The 13,964-nt window shown below is 42.1% G+C and overlaps 1 protein-coding gene across 1 annotated transcript in view; it reads left to right on the forward strand.

Moving 5' to 3' along the window:
* Nucleotides 1–13,964, forward strand: part of DNAH14 (dynein axonemal heavy chain 14) — a 333,925-nt gene that overhangs the window by 265,279 nt on the left and 54,682 nt on the right. The window contains exons 65-69 of the mRNA XM_045069521.1: nt 2,181–2,321; nt 3,192–3,407; nt 7,965–8,195; nt 8,834–8,958; nt 10,961–11,205. Of these exons, the coding sequence (XP_044925456.1) occupies nt 2,181–2,321; nt 3,192–3,407; nt 7,965–8,195; nt 8,834–8,958; nt 10,961–11,205 (958 nt within the window). The remainder of the gene's footprint in view (nt 1–2,180; nt 2,322–3,191; nt 3,408–7,964; nt 8,196–8,833; nt 8,959–10,960; nt 11,206–13,964) is intronic.

Genomic DNA, 13,964 nt, shown 5'->3' on the forward strand with positions numbered 1-13,964 from the left:
CAAGTAAATAAATAAAACCTTTAAAAAATTTTTTTCTTAAAAAAAATGTTATTTGGGGGAACATAGTGCCTGTCATATAAGAGAAATTTCATGGGTTTACATGAAAAGATGTTCAACATCACTCACCAGGGAATGTGAATCAAAATCACAATACCTGTCAGAATGGCCAAAATCAAAAACACAAGAAGCAAGTGTTGGCGAGGACATGGAGAAAAGGAAACCATCATGCACTGTTGGTGGGAATACAGACTGGTGCATCCACTGTGGACAGCAGGATGGAGGGTCCTTAAATGCACCCCTGTGTTTATCATGGCATTATTTACAAGAACTGAGTTATGGAAGCAACCCAAGTGTCCTCTGACGGATGAATGGATGAAGAAGATGTGGTGTAGACGCACAATGGGATATTACTCAGCCATCAGAAAATGAGTTCTTGCCATTTGCAATGACGTGGATGAAACTAGAGCATATTATGCTAAGTGAAATTAGTCAGAGAAAGACCAATGCCATGTGATCTCACTCATATGTGGAATTTACAAAACAAATGAACAAGGAAAAAGCAAAACAAAACAAAAACGAAAACCACCTGACTCTTAACTCTAGAGAACACATTGGTGGTCACCAGAGGGGAGGCAGGTGGGTGGGGGAGGGGGGCATATGGGATGGGGATTAAGCAGTGCGCTTGTGAAGAGCACTGTATAGATGTATACATCTATACAATGTATAGAATTGTTGATTCACTATATTGCACACCTGAAACCAATATAACACTATATGTTAGCTGTACTGGAACTAAAAGAAAATAAATCAAATGACAGTACAAAGCGAACAAAGGAAAAAAGAATTTCATGTGTTCAGTTGAATCAGTAAATCCTACACTTGACTATATAGCTCACGAGGTCATGAGTAATAGTAGCATGAATGTTTTCTCAGAATAATCAAATCAGAAGGAATGAGCAGGCAAACAAAAGCAGTATTTTATATCAGAGTGAAAACAACAGAGTAATTATTATTGGTGAACCGGCAAGAAGCAAATCTTTAGAGTCATCATGCCAAAAATAGCTAACATGTATATATAATTTTAATTAGGTATTTTCACCAGGATAACATCTTTAGGAGGAAAAATTATAAGTTAGAAAGTGCGTTCAATAAGCACAATTTTGTATTTATGATTCCATGAACATACGGTGTTCAAGTTTCCATGCTAAACATGGTCTTCAAAGACTTTGAGAAGACATGAACATCTTTAAAAAATATAAATATAAAATATAAATATAAAATATAAATAACAATATAAAGATAGTGTAAAGATAATAAGGCCACAACCCAAGAAATAATATCAGGTAATTTATAAGCACTTCTCAAACAGTGGTTATAAACAATCCATCAGTTTGGATGGGACAGGCCTGAGGCTTCCTAACGGCTGGACTGTGATGAGGACTTGAAAGAATGCCTTGGGATTTCAGGCATAAGGGAAGGATGGGAGGCCAAACCCCAGAGACAAGAACATTTAAGGAGTGTGGAGAAAATGCAGAAGGAAGCAGTCTGGCTACAGGGTAATCTTGGAACGGAAAGGACACTGGGGAGGGAGGTTGGGGTCAGATTTTATTGGCTGGTCCAAAACTTTGGGCCATATCCATGGGCGATCATTTCTATAGAAATTCACCAAATACTTTTGAGCAAAGGTGTCATCAAGATACGTGCTGAGTTCAAAATATCATTTTGTCAGCTGTTCATGGTGGTACCTTTCTCCCAGCAGCCCAGGCACAGTTTAAAGCCCCTCCGCCCGACCAGCCTCGCTTCAGAATCCCGTTAGTTCCACCGGGCTGGTTGGTGTATCTGCAATGAAAAGGTTCAGTCATTTTCTTGGAGAAGGAGATAGGATATAACGTTTTCTGTGTGAAAAAGAAATCAGAAAATGATGAATTTTCATATGCTGGGCTGATACGAAAGCCTGCTGAGGAAAGTGGCCTCGTAAAGACAAGCTGGAGTAGGAAGGAATCCTTTATCTGCTATGTTTTTAGTGTTAACATAGCCCATCTCCCCAGGAAGATTTTCCAGGCTGTGGAAATGAAGTGGCCACCACTGGATTTATAAAAATACAGTTAAAGTGACAGTTAAACTCTTGAGGCCAAATGAGAGTAGTAGTGGGTCCCAATGATGAATGCATTGTCTTTCAGGTTGAAGAACATCTCCTGTTTCTGCAGGGAGCCTACAAAGACATGGTTGTGGAAAAGCAACTCTTAGGCGACAGGAGGAACCTGGCCACCAGGCGCCTGCAGTGTGCGTCTGTTCTCCTCACCGCGCTGGAGGAGGAGAAGGCATGACTCTCGGGGGCTCTGTATCTCCTCCAGTAATTCCTTGGGTCTCCAGAAGCCCCAAGATGCTGTTTTCACCCAGGGTTGTATCACAGGCCTCCTGAAACTACAATCCAGTTATCGTCCAGTTCTTTTTTATTGAGATCAGGAGACACTCGATAAAAAATAAAGGCATTCTGGTCAAGTAGTTCCTAAAACGGGCGACAGACTGCCAAGGATCCAACATGACTCTCTTGCTCCCCAGACCTCCGGTCTCCAGTCTGATGAGGTCCACAGTGAACCTGTCACTGACTTTCCCTGTGGAGCACGGGTACAACCTAAGCCAAATGCATAAACCAGGGGTGGCTAACAGGAATGAGACGTCATAAGGGAGAAGAGTAGGATATTCTGTTGTCAATCCTCAGACCTCTTTTGTCTCTTTTTTAGAATTTCCGCTGATCTTTAAACTTCAACTTCATGGTCTTAAAATGAAGTCAGTGGCTTTTACTTTATAGGAGATTGAAAAGGTCAGATGAGATTTTCAAAGAAAAATGCCTGTTAGACATGGAAGGATTCAATGCATATTGGTCACGATTATTACGCAACACCATTAATAATATAATGAATTGTTGTTTTAAAGATTACCCTGTTCCATGACACAAAGGACTTGACATGGCTATTGGTGCTAAAAAATATGACACTGTTGACAAATCCAAGAATAGGACTCACATTCCCTGTAGATATCATCCATTACTAATTTTAATGCAAACACACATGAGATCAGTAATAGTAATAGCAATGCTAGATCAAGTTGGAGACCACAAATATCTTAAATGTCTCATAACAGTGTATTTTATGTCAAATGGTAAGAACTCATTTTTATGTAACATTTAGACTCGATGGCAAGAAACAATCAATCAAATAGACAGGAAGTTGGAAGGAATTTTGGGCGACATGCTTATTTCAGCAGCGTGCATTGTCTACAGTGGAGTGTTAACAGCAGAATTTCGCCAGTTAATTGTGAACAAATGGAAGAATCTTTGCACTAAAAACAACATTCCTTTGTCTCCTAACTTTTCCTTAATTGAAGCCATGGCGCAGAAGCATGAGGTACTAATGTATTTCTATTATCCAGTTAAGTGGCTGCTGTTGGTTTGAATTTTGTGTGTGAGTGTTGTGGAGGTTTTTTGTTTGCTTGTTTATTTGTTTGTTTGTTTGCGGGGATCTTTTCCCCAAATTGTTTTGATAAAGGAAAACACTGAAATTTGTTCTGTGTCTTTTAAAAAAAATGTTTTTAAAGATTTTATTTATTTATTTGACAGACAGATCACAAGTAGGCAGAGAGGTAGGCAGAGAGAGAGAGGAGGAAGCAGGTCCCTGCTGAGCGGAGAGCCGGATGCGGGGTTCAATGCAGGGCTCTATCCCAGGACCCCGGGATCATGACCTGAGGCATGAGAAGAGGCTTTAACCCACTGAGCCACCCAGGCGTCCCCCACCAAAAAAAATTTTTTTAAATATAGTTCTCATGCCTCAGCTAGTTACATCTCTTATTTCTTATCATCTGGGCAAAAGTCACAGAAAATCCTCTTACTCCTTGTAATCCTACTGCCCAGCCCTAATAAATATTTATGTCCCAGAAGCCCCTTTCATTAATAAAACTGGTGAACTCAGGGCATCTCGGTGGCTCAGTCAGTTAAGCATCTGGCTATTGGTTTTGGCTCAAGTCCTGATCTCAGGGTTGTGGGATCAGGCCCCCTCTCCCTCTCCCACTGCTCCTCCTTGCACTCACTCGCTCCTTCTCTCTAAAAATGAATAAATAAAACCTTTAAAAAGTAAAATAGGTGAAGCTACTGAGCCACAGGTAGTATTCTTAGAAAGAACCAAAAATATAGATGTCACATTTATCAATAAATAATTATTGTCTAGCTATCTATGTTGAGGGGATAAAAAAGAAATAGACTTTTTTTTATTCATCCCCTAAGAGTAATTTTAGATTGATTCCCCCATGATAACCCAACTTAAACTGACCATTCAGTCTACAAAATGTCTCAGAAGCAAATACTGGCTTCTCATTTTCATAGTGCTCATAACCAACTTGAACCTAAATATATCAATAATTACATTACATGTAAGTGGTCTAAAAGGTCCACTTTAAAGGGTAAGAGTCTAAGATTATATAAAAATATAAACCAAAGCACAAAACAGAAACCATAAGTTATTTATTTAGAAAGGACCTATCTAAAACATAAAGGTCAACAGTAAAAAAAGGGGGGGGGGACATACCACAGATTACCAAAAAAGGGCAAAATAGATTTTAAGGTAAAAAAGGATTACTAGAATTAAATACGTTTATGTTATAATAAGAACCAGTCTAAGTCTCCAAGAATGTTTTATCAATTCTGAATTTATTTTTACCTAATAATCAGACTTAAAATAATCTATAAAGCACACATTAAAAGGACTACAGGTAAAAATGGACAAATCTACAATCATAGTGAAAGATCTTAACACTTCTTCCTGTAACTCATAGAAAAAAAACAACAACACAAAAATCAGTAAGAATAGAGATTCAAGAAGTACCATCAACAAAAAGACTTCATAGGCATACATGGCAGCCTACACCTGAACCTTACACATTCTAAGCTAGCACATCTAGAACACTGCCAAAACTGACCATATAACCAGCCATAAAAAGATTTCAACAAATGTTGATGGACTGAAATCACAGAGCATGTTTTCTGTCCAAAAGACAAGCCAGAAGTGAATAATTAAAAGTTTCTTTGAAAATCCCCATATTTCTGGAAATTAGGACATCTACTCCCAAACTAACCATAGGCCAGAGAAGAAATCAGAATTGAAACAATGAAGCATCGGTTAAAGTTTGTCCTTAGAGACTAGAAACATGACAAAGGCATATCCACCAGCTCCACTTGTATCTAACACCCTGGCAGAGATCCTAGACAGTTCAGTACGGCAAGAAAAGTAAATATTACTAAGATTGGAAAAGAAGAAAAAATGAAAAAAACAGAAATTCCTCCAGATAAGTACCTAGAAAATCCAAGAGGCCTTGTGGGTACATCATGAGAATTCATAAAGGTTTAGTAAAGTTTCTCAGAGTTTCTGGAATTAAAGTCAGTACACAGAAGCTGACTGCATTTCTCTACACCAGCAACAAACAGGGTGCACAGTATTTGTAGACACCATTTATCACAGCATCAGAACAAATCCACCCAGAAGTTGTATAAAACCTACAGGAACAAAGCTATGAAATACTATTAAGATGAATTTTAAGAAACCTAAATAAGCGAAGAGTTATGCCATGTTTATGATCTGAAAGACTCAGCATCCTGAAGCTGCCAGTTCTTCCCAAATGGGTCTGTACTCCCAGTGTAATCCCAGTCAGCATTGCAGCAGGTAGGAGTGCAGGTGTGTGTGTGTATCTTGCCTGACAAACGGAGTCTGAAAGTTATAAGAGAAGGTGGAGAGCCAGTGTGTCTAGGATGTTGATGAAGAACAAGCTGGAAGGACTTGCTATATCAAATATCAACATTTGGGACATTTAGTTAGGACAGTGGGATTATTTATCCAGGGCGTCCCAGCACAGGACAAACACCACCACCAATGGAGCAGAACAGAGAGCCCAGGAACAGACCCACATGTACGTGGACATCTGATTTATAACAAAGCTGATACTGCAGTTCAATAAATAGTGTTAGGTGATTAGATATCCAGAAGCAAAAAAAAAAAAAAAAAAAGAAAGAAATTTGATCCTTACCCCACATCATATATAAAAATTCAATTGCAGTTGAACTGTGGACCTAACTATGGAAGGAGAATATGTTTATGACCCTAAACGCTGATCTTTTTTTTTTAACAGAACTAACCATAAAGGAAAACATTAATTGAAGCACATTAAAATTTTGGCTTTCTGATCATCAAAAGAAACAGCTCAGACAATATAAAGAAAAGTCAACAAATAGAAGAGAATATTTGCAATAAAAAGAACTACTACCAGTCAGTAAGCAAAAGACATACAAGCCAGTAAATTGAAAGGTGCTTAACCTCATTACTCATGAGAAAATGAAAGTTAAATCTAAAATGATATATCACAACACATCAGCCAAAAGGACTAATATTTGAAAGACCAATAATATTAAGAGTTCACATGGATAGGGGAGTAATAGAAATGCTTGTGCCATCTCTCTTTCTCTAACAAATAAATAAATAAAATCCTTTTTAAAAATACTAAAATCATCTTAGAAAACTGATTTTAGCTATGAGTATTAAAAATACATATCCCTGGGGCACTTGGGTGACTCAGTTAAGCATCCGACTCTTGATCTCAGCTCGGCTCTTGATCTCAGGGTCATGAGTTCAAGCCCCACCTTGGGGTCCATGCTGGGCATGGAGCCTACTTAAAAAAAAAAACAAAAAACAAAAAACCATACCTCATGACCCAATATTCGTAGGTGCTTACCCATAAGAAATGAATATGTAAGTTGATCCAAAGAATATAACAGAATGTTCATTGTAGCATTATTCGTAATAGCCCAAAACTTGAGAATGCTCACCATTGAGATATGTTCACCAACTTGAGATATGTTCATCATATCCACTCACCAGTAGAATGGATAAATAAATCTAAGTGTGTTCATAAATACAGCAGTGAGACTGCGTAAATACAGTAATAAAACCTTTTATCTGAAGTTCCAAAATCAGTAAAATAAAATCAGAACTCTTAGGAACACATACTTTGGTAAAACACTAAAGAAAAACAAGGCAGTCAGGAAAATGATGGGTTTTTAAAACATAAACTCTTGGGTCGGAAGTTTAATTCTGTCCCCGCATGGACCTTGGCTCTCCTGCACCTGTAATCAGATGCAAACGGAACTACTCGTGGGTTTCAGGGTTCTTCATCCCTCTCCGGTTTCCTCTTGTGCGGACTTCAAGAGCGGGCCGCTCTTCACAGGCTCAGACAAAAAACTTCTTCCCTTTTCTTTAAAAAACCACAAGTATCCTTGGCTTCTCTGTGGGACGCCCTTCCGCCTTTCACTGGACTGTCCCTGGGTCCTGTCCCTTCTCTGACCTTCGTGAGCCTTCCTGGCTTCTTCCTCCCAACCTGCGGGTACTGCCGCCAAGTCAGGGCTGCAGGCAGAAACTCTGTAAGGATGAGAATTTATCAGAGTTGGAGTCGGCGTCTGAGTCACACCCTGGGTCAGCCTCTTCCTCCAACAGTATGACCACGGGCAGACCCCAATTCCTCCTCCCGAGAAATGAGGGTGGTTATCGCAATCTAACCAGATAATGTACGTGTGTGCTTGGCAGGTGGTGGGTGTGCAATAGGTTAGCTGTAAGTACCTCAGTGTCATTCTGTGTTCTTGCAAGTTTCATACGTGACTCAAGTCCAAGAGCCTCGGGAACAGGAACCCTCTCTTACAGCTATCTGTCTCCCATAGCATCTTCGTTGGGATGGGCATTCGTCCTTCCTGATGAACAGAAAAGTGTCATTTAGTGAATACTCCTATAACCCAAAATATCATATCCCAATGTTTTAAATTGTTCATCTCCTTAACCTTTTTAAGGAGTATTGGATTTTTCTAAAGGCAGTGATACTGAAGAGGGGAAACAAGCATATGAGACCGAAAAGTAACAATGCTATTGTTCCAGATCAGCCTGTGGCACTCTCAAGGGCTCCCCCTTGGTCAATACTCAACTGAGAACGCCGTCCTGATCAAGAACAGCCTGCAGTGGCCCCTGCTCATTGACCCGCACAAGCAAGCCCACGGCTGGATCCGGCAGATGGAAGGGCCCAGGCTGCAGGAGCTCTCCATCCAGGACAGCGGTTACATCCAAGAGATCGAAAATGCCATGAAAACAGGAGGGAGCGTCCTCCTGCAGGTACTGGGGCACTGGGCTCACTCCCTAAGTCTGCGCAGGGGACATACATGCCACATGCCCTGAGAAACTAGAGCTCAGAGTTACAGGTAACAAATAACCACAAGCGCCTGGGGTTGAGCATCGCACTCCCAGTTTCAGCTCAGGTCATGATCTCGGAGTCGTGGGATCAAGCCCCATGTTGGGCTCTGAACTCAGGGGGGTATCTACTTGGAGGGTCAGTCTCTCCCTCTCCCTCTGCCCCACTCTGTCTTGTGCACACGCTCTCGCTCGCTCTCAAAATACATAAACTTTTAAAAAAAAATAATAAAGTGTCTTTTCAGTGTACTCACACATCAGCCTTTCTTTGTTGCCCAAATACTAACAGGATTTACTTTTTATTTTTCTTAGAGAAAAGAAAGAGTGGTGGGGAGGGGCAGCTAAGGTAGAGAAAGAGAGAATCTCAAGCAGACTTCCCACTGAGCACAGCCCCACACAGGGCTCGATCCCACGACCCTGAGATCGTGATATGAGCCTAAACCAAGGGTCAATCGACTGAGCCACCCAGGTTCCCCAGATACACATTTTTAAATGCTCTGTCTTTTCAACTGATTTATTTGTTATAAGACGAACTTTCTATGTCTGTCTGTTGGGTTTTTCAGAACCTCCCTGAAATGTTAGCTCCAAGTTTGAAGGCAATTTTGACGAAGGATATCCATCAGAAAAAAAGAGGGCAGTATTTCATAAGGATTGATGACTCTGAGATTGAATACAATTCCAAATTTAGGTAAAGTCTCTCACAGTGAAATTGAGTCAGATGTTTGTATTTTTTAAGACAAATATTACTGAAGGCCTGTATTTGAGTACTGGTAAGCTTCTCCTGGAGGAAAAAGTGGGATTGCATTTGAATGTTTTGTTCATTTGTGTTTCCGGTTGTACTCATCAGTACAGGGAATGGAGAACTGACTTTTCTTTCTTTCTTTCTTTCTTTCTTTTTAAAGATTTTATTTATCTATTTGACAGACAGAGATCACAATTAGGCAGAGAGGCAGGCAGAGGAGGTGGGGTAAGCAGGCTCCCTGCCAAGCAGAGAGCCTGATGAGGGGCTCAATCCCAGGACCCTGAGGTCATGACCTGAGCCTAAGGCATAGGCTTAAGCCAATGAGCCACCCAGGCGCCCTAAGAACTGACTTTTCTTTATCAAGTTTCCAAACCAGTGTTTTTCATGCTATTCCTGATAAGACCCATGGGTCCATGGGAAGTCCCCCGAAGGTGTGCAAAGCCTGGCCCCACTTAATCCACAAGAACTCCAGTGGATCTGTTTGCCTAACATTTTATTTCAGCAGGAAAAGCTGCTATTCCTTTAAAAAAAACAAAATCCATATTGGCTATCCGGAGCAGAAAGAGATTCTGCCTGGGCAGATAAAAACGCTGTATCCATGTTCCCAGCAGTAAGGGACCTTCCAGAATAGAATACACCCCCCACCCCAACCCTCCCGCCCATCAACGTCACAAAGCTCTTTTAGAGAGTCGGAGCTAATTATCACAAAAATGTAAATCCTGAGGGAATAAGACATTTGTGTGGCCAGACATGTTCATTCTGCCCTTTACTTCCCAATGGGCAACCCACTGCGTGAGCAAGGCATCAGCAAGGGGAGCTGGAAGGTGCGTTTACTGGTCTCCAGCCCAAGCACTCTCCAGCCTTACAGGGGCCCTAACACACACAGTGCTCGAGTGGTCAGTGGGTCCTTGCCCCGGGCCGGGCTCCGCAGCCTTGCTCCTCACCAGCCTCCCTCCGTCTTGCAAAGTATGTTCCTCAGAACAACATTCTAGGGTGTCATTCAGAAAAGGGATCCCACACTTCTTAAAAGCACTAGGTTAAACAAACAGGATTCTTCTTTCAAGGACCCAAAACCTCTTCATATGGAAAAGCCCCACCCTCCACCCCCGCCCCAGGCTCAGCGTCCCACAGGACACCCTTTCTCGCGGAACGTTAGCCGCTTGAGCAACAGCTCTAGGAAAAGCTAATGAAGTAACATTTTGCCAAACAGCCCTGCTGGTACCCGTGTTTGGTTGTGTGGTTGAGGAGGCGGGGGGGGGGGCACTCCTGTGGAGGGCAGACTGGACACAGGTACCCCCTCAGTCACTGTGTGGCCACGGGATGGGAGAGTCTTATTGAACCTCTCTGAGCCTCAGTTCCACCCTATAAAACGGGCCGAGGAACTGTCCCTGCGGGTTTGAGTTGCTGGGGAGACTGAGCAAGACCCAGAACCACTCTTGACGCTTCCCCCCGCTCACCGTACCAGCCCACTCCAGACTCCACATGCAAACCAGTCTCCAGGCTTCCTTCTCCCCCAGAACCTTCTACCCCAGGACACTCTCCAGGTGGCAGCAGGAATGATCCCTTTAGAGAAGGCCAGTCTCCCTCTACTCACACCCGCCCCAGGGCTCTCAATCACTCTCACTCACCCATGGCAAACACTGCAGCGCTGACAACGCTTAAGGGCGAGTCAGAGCCCCTGCCAGCTGGTGGTCTACCTTCCCCTGTCCGGATGCTTCCACCAAACATAGCAGGGACTCATCTACGCTTGTGTTTCGTGAAGCTGTAAATTGCAACTGTATTTATGCGGTATGAAGTGAGAGGCTCTCCTGTGTACCAAGCTCAGCCACACTAAAGATTAACCTGGTTTACTTCCAAGAGAACTATTGTTTCCATTATTTAATAAATCAAGTTTCATTTCTTCCCTTTGCAGCACCTTTGACAAACCGGTGCCTTTCTCATCCTCTAGGTTATACATATCTACAGAAATCAACAACCCCCACTTTCCTCCGCCGGTGTATAACTTTGTTACCATGATCAACTTCACGTTAACATTCCAAAGTTTGCAGGATCAGCTCCTATCTACCATACTAACTCAGGAAGTTCCTTACTTAGAAAATCAGCATTTGCAGTTACTGGCGAGTATTTCCCTTGATGCTATGACCCTTGAAGAACTAGAGGAAAGAACGTTGAATGTACTACAGAATGCACAAGGTCAGTAGAGGTCTTTAGTGACGTTAGGAAACCTTTGCATACCTCTGGGAAGGACAGAACAAAGGCTCCAGGAACCATATTCTGAATTGGTACCGAAAATATCAGATTCGCTTCTCCACCAAATAACTGATTAATGGGGGTGAAACATCCCATTTCTAAAAGTAAAACATTGTGGATGTTGATGTTCCTACGTTCCTACCTGGGCTTGAGCTCCTTATAACCCCCAACATTGGCCAATCTCACGGAGACCACTCTGTCCTATATCTGACATCCATTATATGCATCAAGTTAGAACGTAGAGACCAAAGATGAGGTTTTCCTCAAGTATTAATAATTAAAATATCCCAGGACAGAATCCAGTGACTTACTCAGATGTATCCCATTAAAATATGGTGTTTATTAAAATAGCAATAGGAATTATTTCCTTCCTCAACACAAGAAACATTTAAGAAACCATAGTGTTTAAATTTTAACAATGTAACTTCTAAACAACTAACTCCAGAGCGTGGTAAGTTCTCCGGTCGTACTGACCTATCTGGATATCCAGTTTCCGCATGCAGGGTGAGGATCCCCCAATGCTAACAAGCAGTGCTCAGACACGAGGTTTGTCCCACAACTCAACCCCATCCTGACATGATCTACCCAGAAAGGCATGCGATTCGCCCTCCCCTTAAGGTTTCAGTGCGACCAGACAGCCCCCTCCCCACAGATGGGTTCCAGAGAGAAGTTCCAGCAAAGCCTGTCCTGAGGTTTGATTAGGTCACTAACAGACTAGAACTCAAGACACCTGTTTGCTCACCAGATTACTGGTCTCCTCTGAAAGGATGAAACTGGAACAGCCAGGTGAAAGCGATGCGTGGGGCCAAGTGCGGGAGATGGGGGGGCTTCCAGGCTAACCCTCTGGTGGGAGTCACTGTCTTAGAAGACTAGTGTCACTTCATTAACATAACAAAAGACGCTTTCTGTCTCTCTCACACACACACAAACACCCTATTCAGAGCTCTAGGTCAGAGATGGGGAGGAAGACCTCACAGCATCTCAGCTCTCAACACTCAACTTGTCTGTGATCAGATACTTTCTATCTAGCGGTAGGCTGCCATTCTCACTTATCTTAACTGGTGACCTGGGTCGGGGGAGGCTTGAAAGTCTCTCAGATGCTTTCATTCCCTCTTAAGGATCTGACAGTATGCCTTCCTATTGTAATTACACCTAATACTCTATTCCTGTGTAACACACGGCTGAGCCATGCTTCCGATCATGACAAGACAAGGACAAGGCTGTGTGGACCAGGTTGTCACATCTGTTTCTCTGGGAAGGTTGGAATGAATGATCACCCCTTAGGGAGCAAACCCAGGGCACACAGGGATGTGGGTCTCACAAGACTGGAGAGTACAGCCTCTCCTGTTCTAGGAACCACTCTATGACAAATACATGTTTTGTTGTGACTTTTGCCTAAATTGAACAGAAGATAGATTTAATAAGACAAAGGAAAGTTGTTTGTGATAAGACCCAGTCAGCGCTGGAAGCCCTCATACGCCAGCGGTGCCTCATGGGAGAGTCAGTTTTTTTTAAAGACTAACCTTTTACTAGTAGTAGTTATAATACAAATTGTTCTTGGAAAAAACTAAATAGACTCCTGGAGTGCTTTCTGTAATGCCTGCTCACCAAACGAACTGCCTCTTCAAGTATCAAGCCTAAGCGAGTTTGCATTCCCTGCCAGGAGCATCTGATGAAGCGGTATTCCACTAGCCCATCGTCAGACTGGAAGCCGAGACCCGGACCAGTGTCTCCACCCATGTTAGATGGTAGGATCTCCGAGAGCCTAGAGCTTAGAGTCCACGCCAGCATTGATAGGAATGATTTAAATAAACCACGTCCAGGGAGAAAAGGCAGTAGTAGTCAGGGGTGCTGGAAGGTTTGCTCACTTTTCCTAATGACTGTAGGAATAAGTTACTCAGTTGAGCCTCTCTCTTCTAAATCTAAACAATCCCACCTTTGAAGGCTTTATTTAATAGCATGTCTCTGGAGGGCTGTTTATTTTTATGAATAGTGAAAATACTGGCGTGGATATAATAAGAGAGAGAGAGTCCATACAGATAAGAAGAAAAAAACGGGAAAATGATCATCTCCTATTACATTAGGAGATTCAAGGGGGAAAGATAAATGTTAACTGAGATCAAAATGATAGATGTTTTCTATTATCCCCCGGTGCTGCTAGACATAAACAGTTTCCTCCTCACCCCCGCCCGCTACCTCCCTCTTTAAAGTATCTCTTCCGAACTGTGAACCCAAACTCAGGGGAAAGAAATTAAAGAGTAATATAAATTTTGAATGTACTTAAAACACTGTAATTTATTATAGTTTCAGGACCAGAAAGGTCCTGGCCTTACAAGTGTTTTAGGTATCAGAATGAAAGGAACATTTGCCATTTCTCCACTCAATGACTTCTGCCCTTTTCAGAATGTCCTCCTGCAAAATAAAAGCCAACTCCCTTTCTAGGCCTTCCATGCTCTCCCAAGTCGTAATGAAAATTGTGTTTTAAAGATAGGGTTTGAGTTTTGCAAAGAGGAGGTGTTGAAAGCAAAGGTTAGTCAGGTGTAAAGTAAAACAATTTTAATTTGTCCATGGCTGAGATCAATTAGCACAGAATATTTATTAAATTTTCTTGAATAAGGAGTACCTTCCTCTGAGCCAAGAATTAGAACTGGTAGACAGGTTTCTTGGAAAGTGTGATACTTAAAACATCTCTTCACAACAAA

Source organism: Mustela putorius, unplaced genomic scaffold (assembly GCF_011764305.1).
Source record: "Mustela putorius furo isolate JIRA1106 unplaced genomic scaffold, ASM1176430v1.1 tig00003942_pilon_pilon_pilon, whole genome shotgun sequence".
NCBI lineage: Eukaryota > Metazoa > Chordata > Mammalia > Carnivora > Mustelidae > Mustela > Mustela putorius.